Source organism: Pelecanus crispus, chromosome 9 (assembly GCF_030463565.1).
Source record: "Pelecanus crispus isolate bPelCri1 chromosome 9, bPelCri1.pri, whole genome shotgun sequence".
In the NCBI taxonomy this organism is placed as follows: domain Eukaryota; kingdom Metazoa; phylum Chordata; class Aves; order Pelecaniformes; family Pelecanidae; genus Pelecanus; species Pelecanus crispus.
This window is the reverse complement of record NC_134651.1, coordinates 32,112,257-32,124,800: the sequence shown is the minus strand read 5'-3', so window position 1 is coordinate 32,124,800 and position 12,544 is coordinate 32,112,257. Positions and strand designations below refer to the sequence as shown.

Sequence of the window (12,544 nt, the reverse complement as noted above, 5' to 3'; positions counted from 1 at the left end):
CTTTCCCTCTTATGTAGTACTGTGCATTTTGGTGTGCTCTGAGGGCTTGCTACCTCCTTGGTTTTCTATGGAAACAGGCACCTGCCGCTGGCTGTGTGTCTAATTTTTGGCACAAATGTCACTAATGGCCATGACTTCCAGTTCCATGTTTTTTCTCACTGTATGCGCAAACCAAACCATAGAGCAGGAATAATCGAATGTTAGCATGTGGAGTAGAACCTGCAAAATGCATATTCTGGTATTTAAATGATCCATCAGAAAACCTCTGTTTGGCATTTTTAAGGCAATAATGCTGTCTATTAGAACTTAAAATGCTGTTAGAAGAAATCGTAACACTCACCTGCACAAAGTTTTGTTGGTGCTTACAGTTTAGCAGTTGCAGCAAACTTTCTGAGCTCTCTTTGTTGGGGGAGTTGAACATGCTGCTCCTCTGAAGACGCACCAGACAAATGTGCGGTGCACAGAGCACGCGCAGAAGTTCAGAAGGACTAAACTCAACATTTCCAGTGACACAAAGTAGTGTTGGTCCTTAATGTAAACCATGGCAAACCGGAACTGGCAAAGCTGAAACAAGTGTAATTTCTGTTGTTCTCCAAAGGCAGCTTGGAGGGAGGTGAGAGGCAGAAGCAGGTGGTAGATGTCAGTGATAAAAGTCTGAGAAGTTCTTGCAGGGAAAAATGAGAGAGAGGAGTGTATGTGTGGGGTAAGGGAGAGTTGAAGAGAAACTCCAGTTAGATTTCTATCAGAAGAGAAGTCTGGAAAGCTGTTTTAACAGAGGACAAGTTTCTTTTGTGAATCCATGTGAAGGTTTGGTGTTGCAGTGTGACCAAATGGCATTAACTTGGGCCTGGAAGGTGGGAGTCTTGTCCAGCTATTTGAGATCAGGAGTAGGATGTCCTTTCCCAGCTGTGTTAACTGCCTGCTGGATGATTTGAGGCAGATAATGCTTTATGGTCTACAGATAAACATCAAGCAAGAAAACCCTGCTTACATAATTAATAACTTCTTTTGTCTCAATTTTGCCACTTGCTTGGGATGATGCTCTGGGCATAGTCCTTTGTGTTGGCTCTAAGTAGAAACAGACCTGTTTGAGGGTTGAGGCAATTGCTATTGTTAAAGACATTTCTTACATAAGAAAAAAAATTCATGTGTTACTAATTCTTACAGAATAATTCTCTTTGCAGTGTCTTCTGCAAGAAATAGGTGGGCCGATGAAACTAAAGAAAAGTTAAGTGTTTTGGAATCTGATCAGACCAGAAACAGTTAAAAATCCTTAACTTCTGTCCAATCACCTATAAAACATGCAAGTCCTGTTCCTTCTCTGACTAATGTACAAAGTGGCACAAAGTCATCTGTTACTTGCACGTAAAGTTGCAACACTGTGAATCTGGAAGGAGAAGGAAGTTGCTAATGAAGAAAAAGTAGATATAAATAACGGAAGAATTAAGCAAAGCAAATAAAGTTCTAATTTATGTTGTGTAAGCATTTAAACAGCAACAGCACTAGAACCAGTTTTGAAACCAATGTGCAAGGCGTGGTTAATGTTGGCATCCTGATACAGAGCTGAGAGCTGCTGTTTCCACAGGCCTTACCTGCCGCTGTTAGTAATGGTAGCTGCCAAAATAAAAAATGGTGTCAAAGCCTCTTTTTTTAATGTCGTAGTACAGAAGGCAGATTCTGTGTTCAGTGCTTCAGTATTAACCATTACTGAGTCTGTTCATGAAAGCATAGCTGCAGATTTATATCAGTATAGGAGAGATCTGACTCCTGTGCTTTTTACTAAGTGCATGTTGCTAAGCTTAGCATTACAGTGTTTTTTGTTACATGTTACCAAGCTAGAGCAGAAGAGCCTCTAACTCTAAATGTATTTCATGCATTTAAATAAATTCCTCTTTATTATATCTCCAGCTCTGCCAAGAATATGGTCACACTTTACGTTAATTTTAAATGTGCGGCTACTGTCATTTTAGACTGTTCTTTTCTGATTAAAATAATGCTGTATTTTCCTATATTATGGCTAGCTATATCCATACAATAAAATTTATTCTTGGCTGTTGCTTATCTTGCCTTCAAAAAGCAGTATACTTTACAATGCAAGGGGTTACCCTTATAGCAACGCACATAGCTGTGCAATTCAGTTACTACTTTCAGAGTTTTTTTTGCTCTTACATTTTTCCACATTTTTTTTTCTGTGCTGAAACTTTCTGCTGTATGGTTCAAAAGGCACATTATCACTCAAATTCATTGAGCCTTGTTTGGGTTACATGTTCATGAAAGAGAAGTCTCTTTTCAAAACATCCAGGACATTGTCTGTCTATGCACTGCTGATCTTTTTAATGTCAAACCCTGCCTGAACCTCCTCAAGTAATAAGCTGGAAAAAAGTTGCCTGGAACACAGCAGTGCTGCAAGGAATGTTTGAAAATGTGAGGGAGTGAGCACAGGAGGAACTTTGCACTGCTTGGGAAATGCTTGCTATATAAAACTGCTCCACGTGGATTTTCTTAGATGATACAATTGCCTGTAAATTTTTGGAAAATATTCCTTGGGGACTAAAATCTCCCACTGTTACAAACTAAAGGGAAATGGATTTGGCTTTTTGAGAAGGGGAGTGCTGTTTTGCTTTGCAGCTGCTGTTTCAGACTGCACAAAGCAGGTTTTTAGTAGCCATGTAGTTCAAAGCATTATTGTTTGGTTTTTTCTTTTATAAGCAGTGATTGCCACTGGATCATTCGAATGGATGGGAGTAGAGGTTTCCTGATGATGTTCTGTTTGTTAAAGTGGATAACCTCTGTGGATTAGGATGATGGTTCTCTGAATGTTTTATATCATCAGTATGGTGTTCTTGTTAGTCTTCTGTGACACTTAGCATGTTGTTAACATGATGTTAACATTACAGTAAAGATGTTTAGCAAGAAGTAAAAATGTTGGCAGGTATGTAAGGTTCCTGTTCAAGAAAGCAGTTGATGTATGCCAATCTCTGTTTTTCCAAGATAGCACTTAACGAGATGCTTAATTTAGGATTGCTTCAGTGGAGCTTAGTTGTTGTGTTGGGAAGTGTACAAAAAGCTCGGCATGTTAACAGGCCTGTTTTGCTTCCTTGCAGCTCTGTGGTGGCAGCGGAATTCCCCCGACATCACTCAGCAGGTAACACCTTCACCGTCCTCCTTTAGGGGTGAGTTTGCTGCATCTCTGGACCTGAGTCTGTTCAAAGGCATTTGACAGTGTAGGGGCAAACTCCACATTTGGCAGGATGCGGACAGTATAGCTTGAGGAGTTCCTGCCCCGTTCTAGTCTCTGTCTTGTCTAAGCTTAGAAAAGGATCATTTTCAACTTCGATGACTTTGTGGATGTCTTTCCCCTTATGCTCATACCTTGAGTGTTTGGGGTGTGGAGTGTCTTGGTGCAGGGCAGAGTGGGAGGGAGAGCGTACCAGTTGCATAGGCTGCTGCTATGGCTTCTGACAAGCTGTGCCCTCGTTGCATATTTATAGGTAGATCTTTAAGTGGAACAGTCCTATTCTGACAATTTGACATCGAGATTATTAAAATTTATTTCTGTTCTGAGGATCAGTATCAGCTTTTCTGTGTGGAGTTTGTTTCTGAAAGTAATGCAAACGTATTTTGTTTGCAGGATGTTTTATTACTTGACAATAAACCAAGTAGTGGTTGAACAAACTTGTAGCAAACACTGTTTCATCACTGCAGTTTGTGTGACCACTCTTAGATAAAGACATCCTTTCAAATAAGTAATATTTTATGGTACAGCAGTGTATTAGGGAATAGATTTATGAGGATTCCATTTTGATTTGTGAACTTCATTCATGATATTCCCTTACTTTTTTAAAGATGGATTTAACTACACCCTATGTTGAAAAGTTACCCAGCAGTTCCTTACAGATAAACTGAGTTCTACTCAATTGACTTTATCTTAAAAAGTTGTAGTCGGTTGACTTCCCTGGGACCCCACCTGATTCGGTGTCCTTTCTTCTCTCAGAATGGGAGAACTATGATCTTTCTCTTTAGTACTGCTGCCTACTGAGATATTTACTAGTGAGGGCTTGCATAATACAAGGAAATATAAAATGTCTGTGCAGGAGCAGTCACCAGTTAGTGTGTATCATCTGTTTTCCCCTTTGTTCAAATGGAAACGAAGATTGGTGTTTAATGAGAAATTTCTGGAAAGTCTCATTTTGGGTTTTTCTAGTCTCCCTTGTATGTGTTCTGAAATATAGCTGCAGCTTCGTTAGAGGGCACTCTTGAATAACGTGTCAGACAGCATTCACCGCATACTCTTCAGAGAAAAGTCCTGATGCAAATGTAATTTGCCGCCCCAGAGTAGAAAGTATGAAGTTTGAGATGGGTTACCCTGTATGCTTCGCTATCTTATAATGCAAGGCAAGACTGACTACGTTGCAGGCTGATTTAATGCTTGTGCTGTATATGGAACGTAGCAACAATCTATTAGATAATTCATTATAGTTTTCCAACTGTGGATTAATTAATTAAAGTAACTTGCTTTTCTCATGGCCTTTACTCCATAAACTGCCTTATCACAGAATCATAGAATGCTTTGGGTTGGAAGGGACCTTTAGAGGTCATCTAGCCCAACCCCCCCTGCAGTGAGCAGGGACAGCTTTAACTAGATCAGGTTGCTCACAGCCCCATCCAACCTGACCTTGAATGTTTCTAGGGATGGGACCTCCACTACGTCTCTGGGCAACGCGTTCCAGTGCTTCACCACCGTCACTGTAAAAAATTTCTTCCTCATATCCAGTCTAAATCTATCCTCCTTTAGTTTAAAACCATTACTCCTTATCCTGTCACAACAGGCCTTGCTAAAAAGATTGTCCCCATCTTTCCTATGCGCCCCCTTTAAGTACTGGAAGGCCGCAATAAGGTCTCCTCGCAGCCTTCTCTTCTCCAGGCTGAACAACCCCAACTCTCTCAGCCTGGCCTCATAGGAGAGGTGCTCCAGCCCTCGGATCATTTTGGTGGCCCTCCTCTGGACCCGCTCCAACACTTCCATGTCCTTCTTGTGCTGAGGGCTCCAGATCTGGATGCAGTACTCCAGGTGAGGTCTCACCAGAGCGGAGTAGAGGGGCAGAATCACCTCCCTCGACCTGCTGGCCGCGCTTCTTTTGATGCAGCCCAGAATATGGTTGGCTTTCTGGGCTGCAAGCACACATTGTTGGCTCATGTCCAGCTTTTCATACATCAGTACCCCCAAGTCCTTCTCCGCAGGGCTGCTCTCAATCCCTTTACCTCCCAGCCTTTATTGATATCGGGGGCTGCCCTGACCCAGGTGCAGGACCTTGCACTTGGCCTTGTTGAACCTCATGAGGTTCACACAGGCCCACCTCTCCGGCTTGTCCAGGTCCCTTTGGATGACATCTTGTCCTTCTGGCGTGTCAGCTGTGCCACTCAGCTTGGTGTCATCTGCAAACTTGCTGAGGGTGCACTCAATCCCACTATGTCATTGATGAAGACATTAAATAGCGCTGGTCCCAGTATGGACCCCTGAGGGACTCCATATGTCACTGGTCTCCATTTGGACATCGAGCCATTGACCACTACCCAGAGGGATGTGACCATCCAACCAATTCCTTATCCACCAAACAGTCCACCCATCAAATCCATATCTCCCCAATTTAGAGAGAAGGCTGTTGTGGGGGACTGTGTCGAAGGCTTTACAGAAGTCCAGATAGATGACATCTGTTGCTTTTCCCTTGTCCATTGATGCAGTCACTCCTTCATAGAAAGCCACTAGGTTGGTCAGGCAGGACTTGCCCTTGGTGAATCCGTGCTGGCTGTCTCGAATCACCTCCCTATCCTCCATGTGCTTTAGTGTAGTTTCTAGGAGGATCTGTTCCGTGATCTTCCCAGGCTAAATGTCCATTTTAGAACTTTTTTGTATTGTTGCTATCATCTTAAAAAAGTCCTTTAGAAACAATAAGTTGCTTCAGAAACTCTTGGGTTTTAATTCCAGCCCTTACATCAGGTCCTTCTGTGCCTTTGATGAATAGCTTACAGTGTCTTCTTTCACTTTCCTTCTGTAATAAAGAGGATAATGATTTTTACCTTGGGAAAATTAATCAATGTATATAAATGTGCTTTGAAATCTGAAATGTTTTAGATTTTTTTAAAAAATATAATTAAAATATTGAACAAACCAGGAGTCAGGGAAGTCAAATTTGAGACCATGATTATCGCTCAACTGCTTTGGTGCTGCTTCTGTTCTGGCAAGATTATAGAGCCAGAACATTTGCATTACTTTTGACTTTTCTTGACGTTTTTAGTTTTTTGTCCAAGGAGAAGCATTCTTTATATGCAGGAGTCAGATTGTCTGTAAACATAATCTTAACTTTGTCCAAAATATACTTTGTTTTGCTTTTAAAAAAGCATACCAAACTGGTGTAACTTGAAAAGTTTTTCTGAGCAATTAGCACTGAATCATACCCACACTGGATAAGCTTGGCAAAACTGAAGTGCACATTTTCTATGCTGGAACCATGCCTACATAGCATAAACCTCAGCTTTAATATATTGCTTTACTTAGGCTCTAAATTCCCACTTCTGTGTTAGCATTAGTGCTAGTAGCTGGGTTCTACGTGGCCACTCATTGGCGGTGCTCGTGTGCCTCTCAAAGATGAGAGAAGAGGCATTGCGTGGGGATGCAGTTTGAGTAAGGTCACAGAATAGGGCAGTAACAGCTATAGACAGAAACCAGTTGTCTGTCTGACTGACTATCTCCTTACTGGGAGGTATTCCTTCCAGCTGGGACTGGCACTTCTTTCTTACCAGGAGTTTAGCTTTACTCAGAGGTGACAGCTTTATCGTCTGTGGGTTAAAGATGGTAGACATTGACAACCTGAGAGTTTATCAAAGCAGATTCTGTGCTATAGCCAGAAGATAGTACTTTGCTTGGTATCCTAAAGAACTATGTAGTGCTTCCATGAACTCTAACGGCCATGAGACTCCACTTCTCCAAAATTAAAGCAGACTACTTAGGAAAAGTACTTGTCAGGCCATCTTTTTCCTCTCCTAGTCTTTAATCTCCTCTCGCACCTTCCCTTTCTTTCCCACTAGTATGGCTCCTTGTTAGCTTTTTGGCAAAGAGTGGTTGCCTGGAGTAAGGAAGGAAAGCTGAGATGTTCCTTCTCAGGAATCCTTCATGTCTGTCCCAACTAGAGGGTACATGAGGAGGCAGCAGAAGCTGAGCTGAGACATGGTACCATGTGGGTAGCTGCAGATGTGTGGAAAGAAGCACTGTGGAGAGACTCCAGGAGTCTGTAAGGCAGTTGACTGGAATAAGGTGAGCAGTTCTTACAGTACGTTCTTGGCTAGGTAGCCTTACAAAACAGCTGTTGGGCTAAATGCAGGCACAATAACTTGCATGCTTCCCATCTCCCACCACCTCTCATGGGAGGGTGGCAATAGCAGCTTCTCTGGGGCAAAGGCAGTGGGACAGGGAGAGTGAGCAGCCCAGACCTGACCCTGGGGCTGTTGTGTGGCCCCCTGCATTGTTTTGGTGAGTTGGGAATAGGGCAACAGGCAAGGCAGGCTGGATGGTCAGGCTATCAGTGATGGCATCCAAGTGACTGCATCAGCTGTAGTTTCTGAGGAAACTGGCTGACAAATGGAATTTAAGGTGAAATGGAATAAATAAGGACTTCCCTGCTAGAAAAAAACAGTTACCGAGCCTAAAGCATTTTCACCTGTGGGGCTGGGGATTGCATTTTTAATGGTTTTGAAGAGCTCAGGTTTTGTGATTTCTGTAAATGGTATTAGGAATGACATTTTGAATGGCAGAGGCTTCAGCCAAAATCTTCACCCTCTTCACCCCCTCAGTGTTATACTCCGTCCCATATTGTGGCCAGCAGCAGCAGGGAAGTGATCATCCCCCTGTACTCGGCACTGGTGAGGCTGCACGTCAAATACTGTGTTCAGTTTTGGGCCCCTCAGTACAAGAAGGACATTGAGTTGGTGGAGTGTGTCCAGAGAAGGGCAACGAAGCTGGTGAAGGGTCTGGAGCACAGGTCTTATGAGGAGCGGCTGAGGGAACTGGGATTGTTTAGTCTGGAGAAGAGGAGGCTGAGGGGAGACCGTATCTCGCTCTACAACTCCCTGAAAGGAGGTTGTAGTGAGGTGGGTGTTGGTCTCTTCTCCCAAGTAACTAGTAATAGGGCGAGAGGAAATGGCCTCAAGTTGCATCAGGGGAGGTTTAGATTGGAAGATTAGATATTAGGAAAAACTTCTTCACAGAAAGAGTGGTCAAGCATTGGAACGGGCTGCCCAGAGAGGTGGTGGAGTCACCATCCCTGGAGGTGTTCAAAAAACATGTAGATGTGACACTTTGGGACATGGTTTAGTGGACATGGTGGTGTTGGGTTGACAGTTGGACTGATGATCTTAGAGGTCCTTTCCAACCTTAGTGATTCGTAGTTTTACTTTCATTAAAAAAATAATCCAGCCACCAAGCCAGTATACATGAAATTAATTATTACTCTACTCTTAATTGTTTTAGTGGTGGACTTGGTAGTGTTAGGCTAATGGTTGGACTTGATGATCTTAAAGGTCTTTTCCAACCTAAACGATTCTATGATTCTATGATTATATGTAGATGACCTCTCATGTGTTTTACCACACATAGAGTTTGGGTGTTCTAAAAGATAATAGTAATCTAGCAGCCAGTGATGTCTAGAGAATGTGTTGAAGAGGAGCTCCAGTGTGCTTGTATGAAATACTTTCTTCCAGTGTTGAGTAGCATCTCCTACAAATATTTTCTCACAGAACATTTCTGTTGAACTGAAAGTTTATTTTTATGATGATTTATGTTTTGGTCTTTGTCATTCTTTGAAGACTAGCTGGAGTTGCATGGTGACATGTTTGCATGGCTTAGCCAATGCCATCTTCATGGCATGATGTATTAAATGTAATTAGTAGATGCTAGTGTAATTTTTGCATTAGCTCTGAAATCAGTTCCAGGTACCATCTGACTTTTATTAAAAAAGGCAGTTGCAGTTCTTGGTCCTACCTATAGTTACAATCAGTATTGTACTTAAAATGTTCTGCTAAGTCCTCCTTATTTTTCGCTGTGCATCGGCAGCAGCTTGTCTCCTTTTCTGGAGGCCAAATGGATGTTTCTGGGCAGTCTTTTGAGGATGCTGTTGTGAGTGTAGTTTCTTGAGCGCCTACCTTCACATTGACATTCTGATATGGCAGGTTATTTTGTTGGTCTCAGAAGACATTGTGGGACAAACTGCTGTCTGACATGGGTAGGTAGCACCAACTGGAGAGTGTTTCCTGCTTAAATAAGAGTGAAAAAGCCACTACTAGCAGAATTTAAGGGAAGAAGTAGAACATGTGTTTATAAAAACACAGGAGAGGAGCATAATGGGGGAAAGCATAAATTTAGGCCAGTCTTCTACCTAATGTAATAATGTAAAAAGAGCAAGCAGCTCTTCCCCCCCTTCCCCCCCCTTCCCCCCATGCCTAAACTTTGGATATATACTTAAAACACAAAAGCAAAAAAGAACAAAACTGAAGAAACCCTTTTGTGTACACTGTCCAAAACAATTTAAAAATGCTCTTGTTCCATGCCTAAATGTTGTTTCAGCAAAAGAGAAATCTTTTCTATTGATTTATTACACCAATTTAGATATAAGCCCTCTGTGCAGTATTGTAAGTTTAATAGAACAGCTTTCTTTCTCCTTTCAGATTTAATCCACATGTTGTTGTATCAACAGAGCCTTTGTCTCGGCTCAGTTGTGAGTTATCCTTTTTTAATAAAAAAAAAAAAAGTGAAACCACATGTTTTTTAACAGCCCTATTACAAAAAAGCTTAGGATGACATAGGGAGAGGTGACCATCAAATAGTGCCTCTGATTTGTAGGTAACTTCGAAGTGGTGCTGCAAATGAAAGAGTGAAAAATGGACCTTTCACCTCTCCCCGTCGCAGTGACTGTGGAAAGCCCAACAGTGACAGGAGGAGGCAGCATTATCTTTAGCCAGGATTTCCTAGGGGTTTTTTTCCCCAGCTGGTGCAGTGATGCTAAACATGCTCTTTTCAGTTAACTCTAATTTCCTTCCTTTTTTTTTAAAGGGGGACTTATCCAGAGTTGTATGTAGTTCACATTTCCTTCCTTCCTGCCTCCCTCCCCTGCAGAGAAGGATTTCTTTCTTGGACCCCTCCTGTTTTCCAAATGGAGAGGAATTGCTCTCAGGAAACTCATGAATTTGGTATTATTTCTATACTTGGTTTTGTGAGAAAACATTTATTTGAGTATCAGTGCTTACTTGATACCTACATAAGGGTTCAGAAATGCACGTTAGAGCTGCTCAATAAAGCAGTTAACTACATTGTTTGATTATAACCTCTGTTTGGACCTTATCACGCAACTAACTCCTGTAGCATCATGAATTAGTTCTGAAGATTTACTTCAGTATATCCTGAACTGGCAGCTTGGTGGACTGAATTGAGAACAGTTGCAATATCTGTGTCTTTGGTGCTAGCCTGGTTTCTTCCAGCTTGTGTTAGACTCCTGATGGTCATCACAGTCTCTCTTAATTCTCTTTCAGATGTCAGCACAGCAGATCCCACCTCGAGTGTCATTATAATTATTTACAGTGGTGTGATTTTAAAAGAAGCTAATAATAACATGTCTTCAACCAGAAGGAATTTTTCTGGCATTTGAAAGATGTGGCATGATCCTATTCTGCTTCGCAAAGTTAGAGAAGAGAGTAAGAAAAGATCTACCTTAAGACGATTTAGTAGTCAAGGCGGGGAAAAAAGAAGGTTGTATCCTTGCTGCCTGAAGCTGATAGCAGGCCTGGCAGTGATACTGTAGCTCTGAGGAAGGAGTGGTCTTGCTGTATTAGGCAGAACCCTTGGTCCACCAAGCTCTTGAAAAAAGAACTCAAAATCCTTGGCAACACGTGTGCAGATGCTAGGAACTGGCAGCATCTTTTTGTAGAAGTTAAACTGGTCTGGCTTTGTCAGAGGACAGGTAAGCCAGAGAATGGTTAGCAGCCTGTGGTAAAAGAAGCAGACTGTTCATGTTTAAGGCAGCTTAGATACTATCAAATTCTCTGGATGTTAACTTCGCAAATGTTCCTTGCACAAGAAGAAAAAAATCCACCCCTTTGAGGCTGTGGAATGCAGGCTTACGGGAGGGGGTGGGGCAGGGGTGAGTGTGTGTGTGTTTGTTTTCCTGCAGACTGGCCTTTTGTTGCTGCCTGCCTTTTTGTTATGAGGGCCGAGCATACCTTTCCAACATAAGATAAAACATGGATCTTGGGAGGATTATACTTTCCAAGCTCTCTCAGTCTCCTGTCCTCAAGTCTGCATTCTACCAAGTTAAGTTGTCCAAACCTTGGTACTAATGGATGTTTAGATTAGGTTTGTTTCCTTTCGGTTTATCACTGTTCTTAATGGCAGCTAGCCATTATTACTTCTCAAAGCAGCTTAGAACTTGAATCTTTCCAGAGCAGCGGTAAATGAAAGGGGTATTTGGCTAGCAAGAACAATTTCTTTATATGTGGATTTTGCAGGGCATTGTACTGTGTTGTACTTTCATCTAAGATATCCTTGGGCAACCTCATCCAACTTTGAAGTTGGCCATCCTTTGAGCAGACATCGGATTGGAAACCTCCAGAGGTTCCTCCCAAACTAACTAGTCTGTGATTCTGTTTTCTTGTAGAGTTCTGGCAAAGATGCTTCTTTTGGCTTCGTTTATATCTCCCTTCATGCTCAACAGCTTTCATCATGTTCCCATCATAAGCAGTTCTTTAAACTGAAGTGATGTGTAAACATCAGGAACAGTTTCTAAACTGTAACATGAGTTTCCTTCCTTCATAGTTTAGACTGTTTTTATGCTGCATATTCAGATGATATGAAAAATCAATTTTCTTTTATTGCTATTTATTAAGAGATTTTTTTGTTGTTGTTGTTCTCAGACAAATGTTCTACCATGAGGCAATACAAAGGATAATTTTCTAAAAGCTAATGAATCTTGTTCTTAGGTCAGCTTTGTTCCTTTGCGCTCTTTCTTTGTTGGGAAGCTGCAGAAGAAGGAAAGACGAAGAGGAAAGAGCCTTGTTGTTATTTGGGATTTATAAGACTATATTGTTACTGCATTTTGAGTGAGTGTTGCATTTTTGAGTTAAAAACTGAAGTTAAGAAAAGGATACTATTTTTATGGATATTGGTACCTATTATTCAAATGTTTTAGCTCATACTTAACTTTATGCTGTACAGTATTTTGCTTAAAATTTAAGCAGTTGCTTAAGCACTTTGAATAGTAATGAACTTAATGTGTCTTAGTAATTCTGAAACTGTATGCTTGACAAGGGAATGCTGACAGTTTGTTGGCTTGCTTGGATTTATGATTTTATTCTGAGGGCAGAACAGGATGGTGGGGCAATTAGATGAAGTTTCATATACCAAATGTATAATTTATCGCATATGTACTCAAAACTGAAGTTGACTAATCTTGTAGTTCATGCTTGCTGTATGTTACAGACTTTAACCTCTCTGTTTAGATTG

The 12,544-nt window shown here is 41.5% G+C and overlaps 1 protein-coding gene across 1 annotated transcript in view; it reads left to right on the top strand.

Moving 5' to 3' along the window:
- The window catches only part of EXD3 (exonuclease 3'-5' domain containing 3), a 292,624-nt gene that overhangs the window by 3,735 nt on the left and 276,345 nt on the right, over positions 1 to 12,544 (top strand). Inside the window, 1 exon segment of the mRNA XM_075716908.1 lies at positions 3,105 to 3,173. Within this exon segment, the coding sequence (XP_075573023.1) occupies positions 3,105 to 3,173 (69 nt within the window).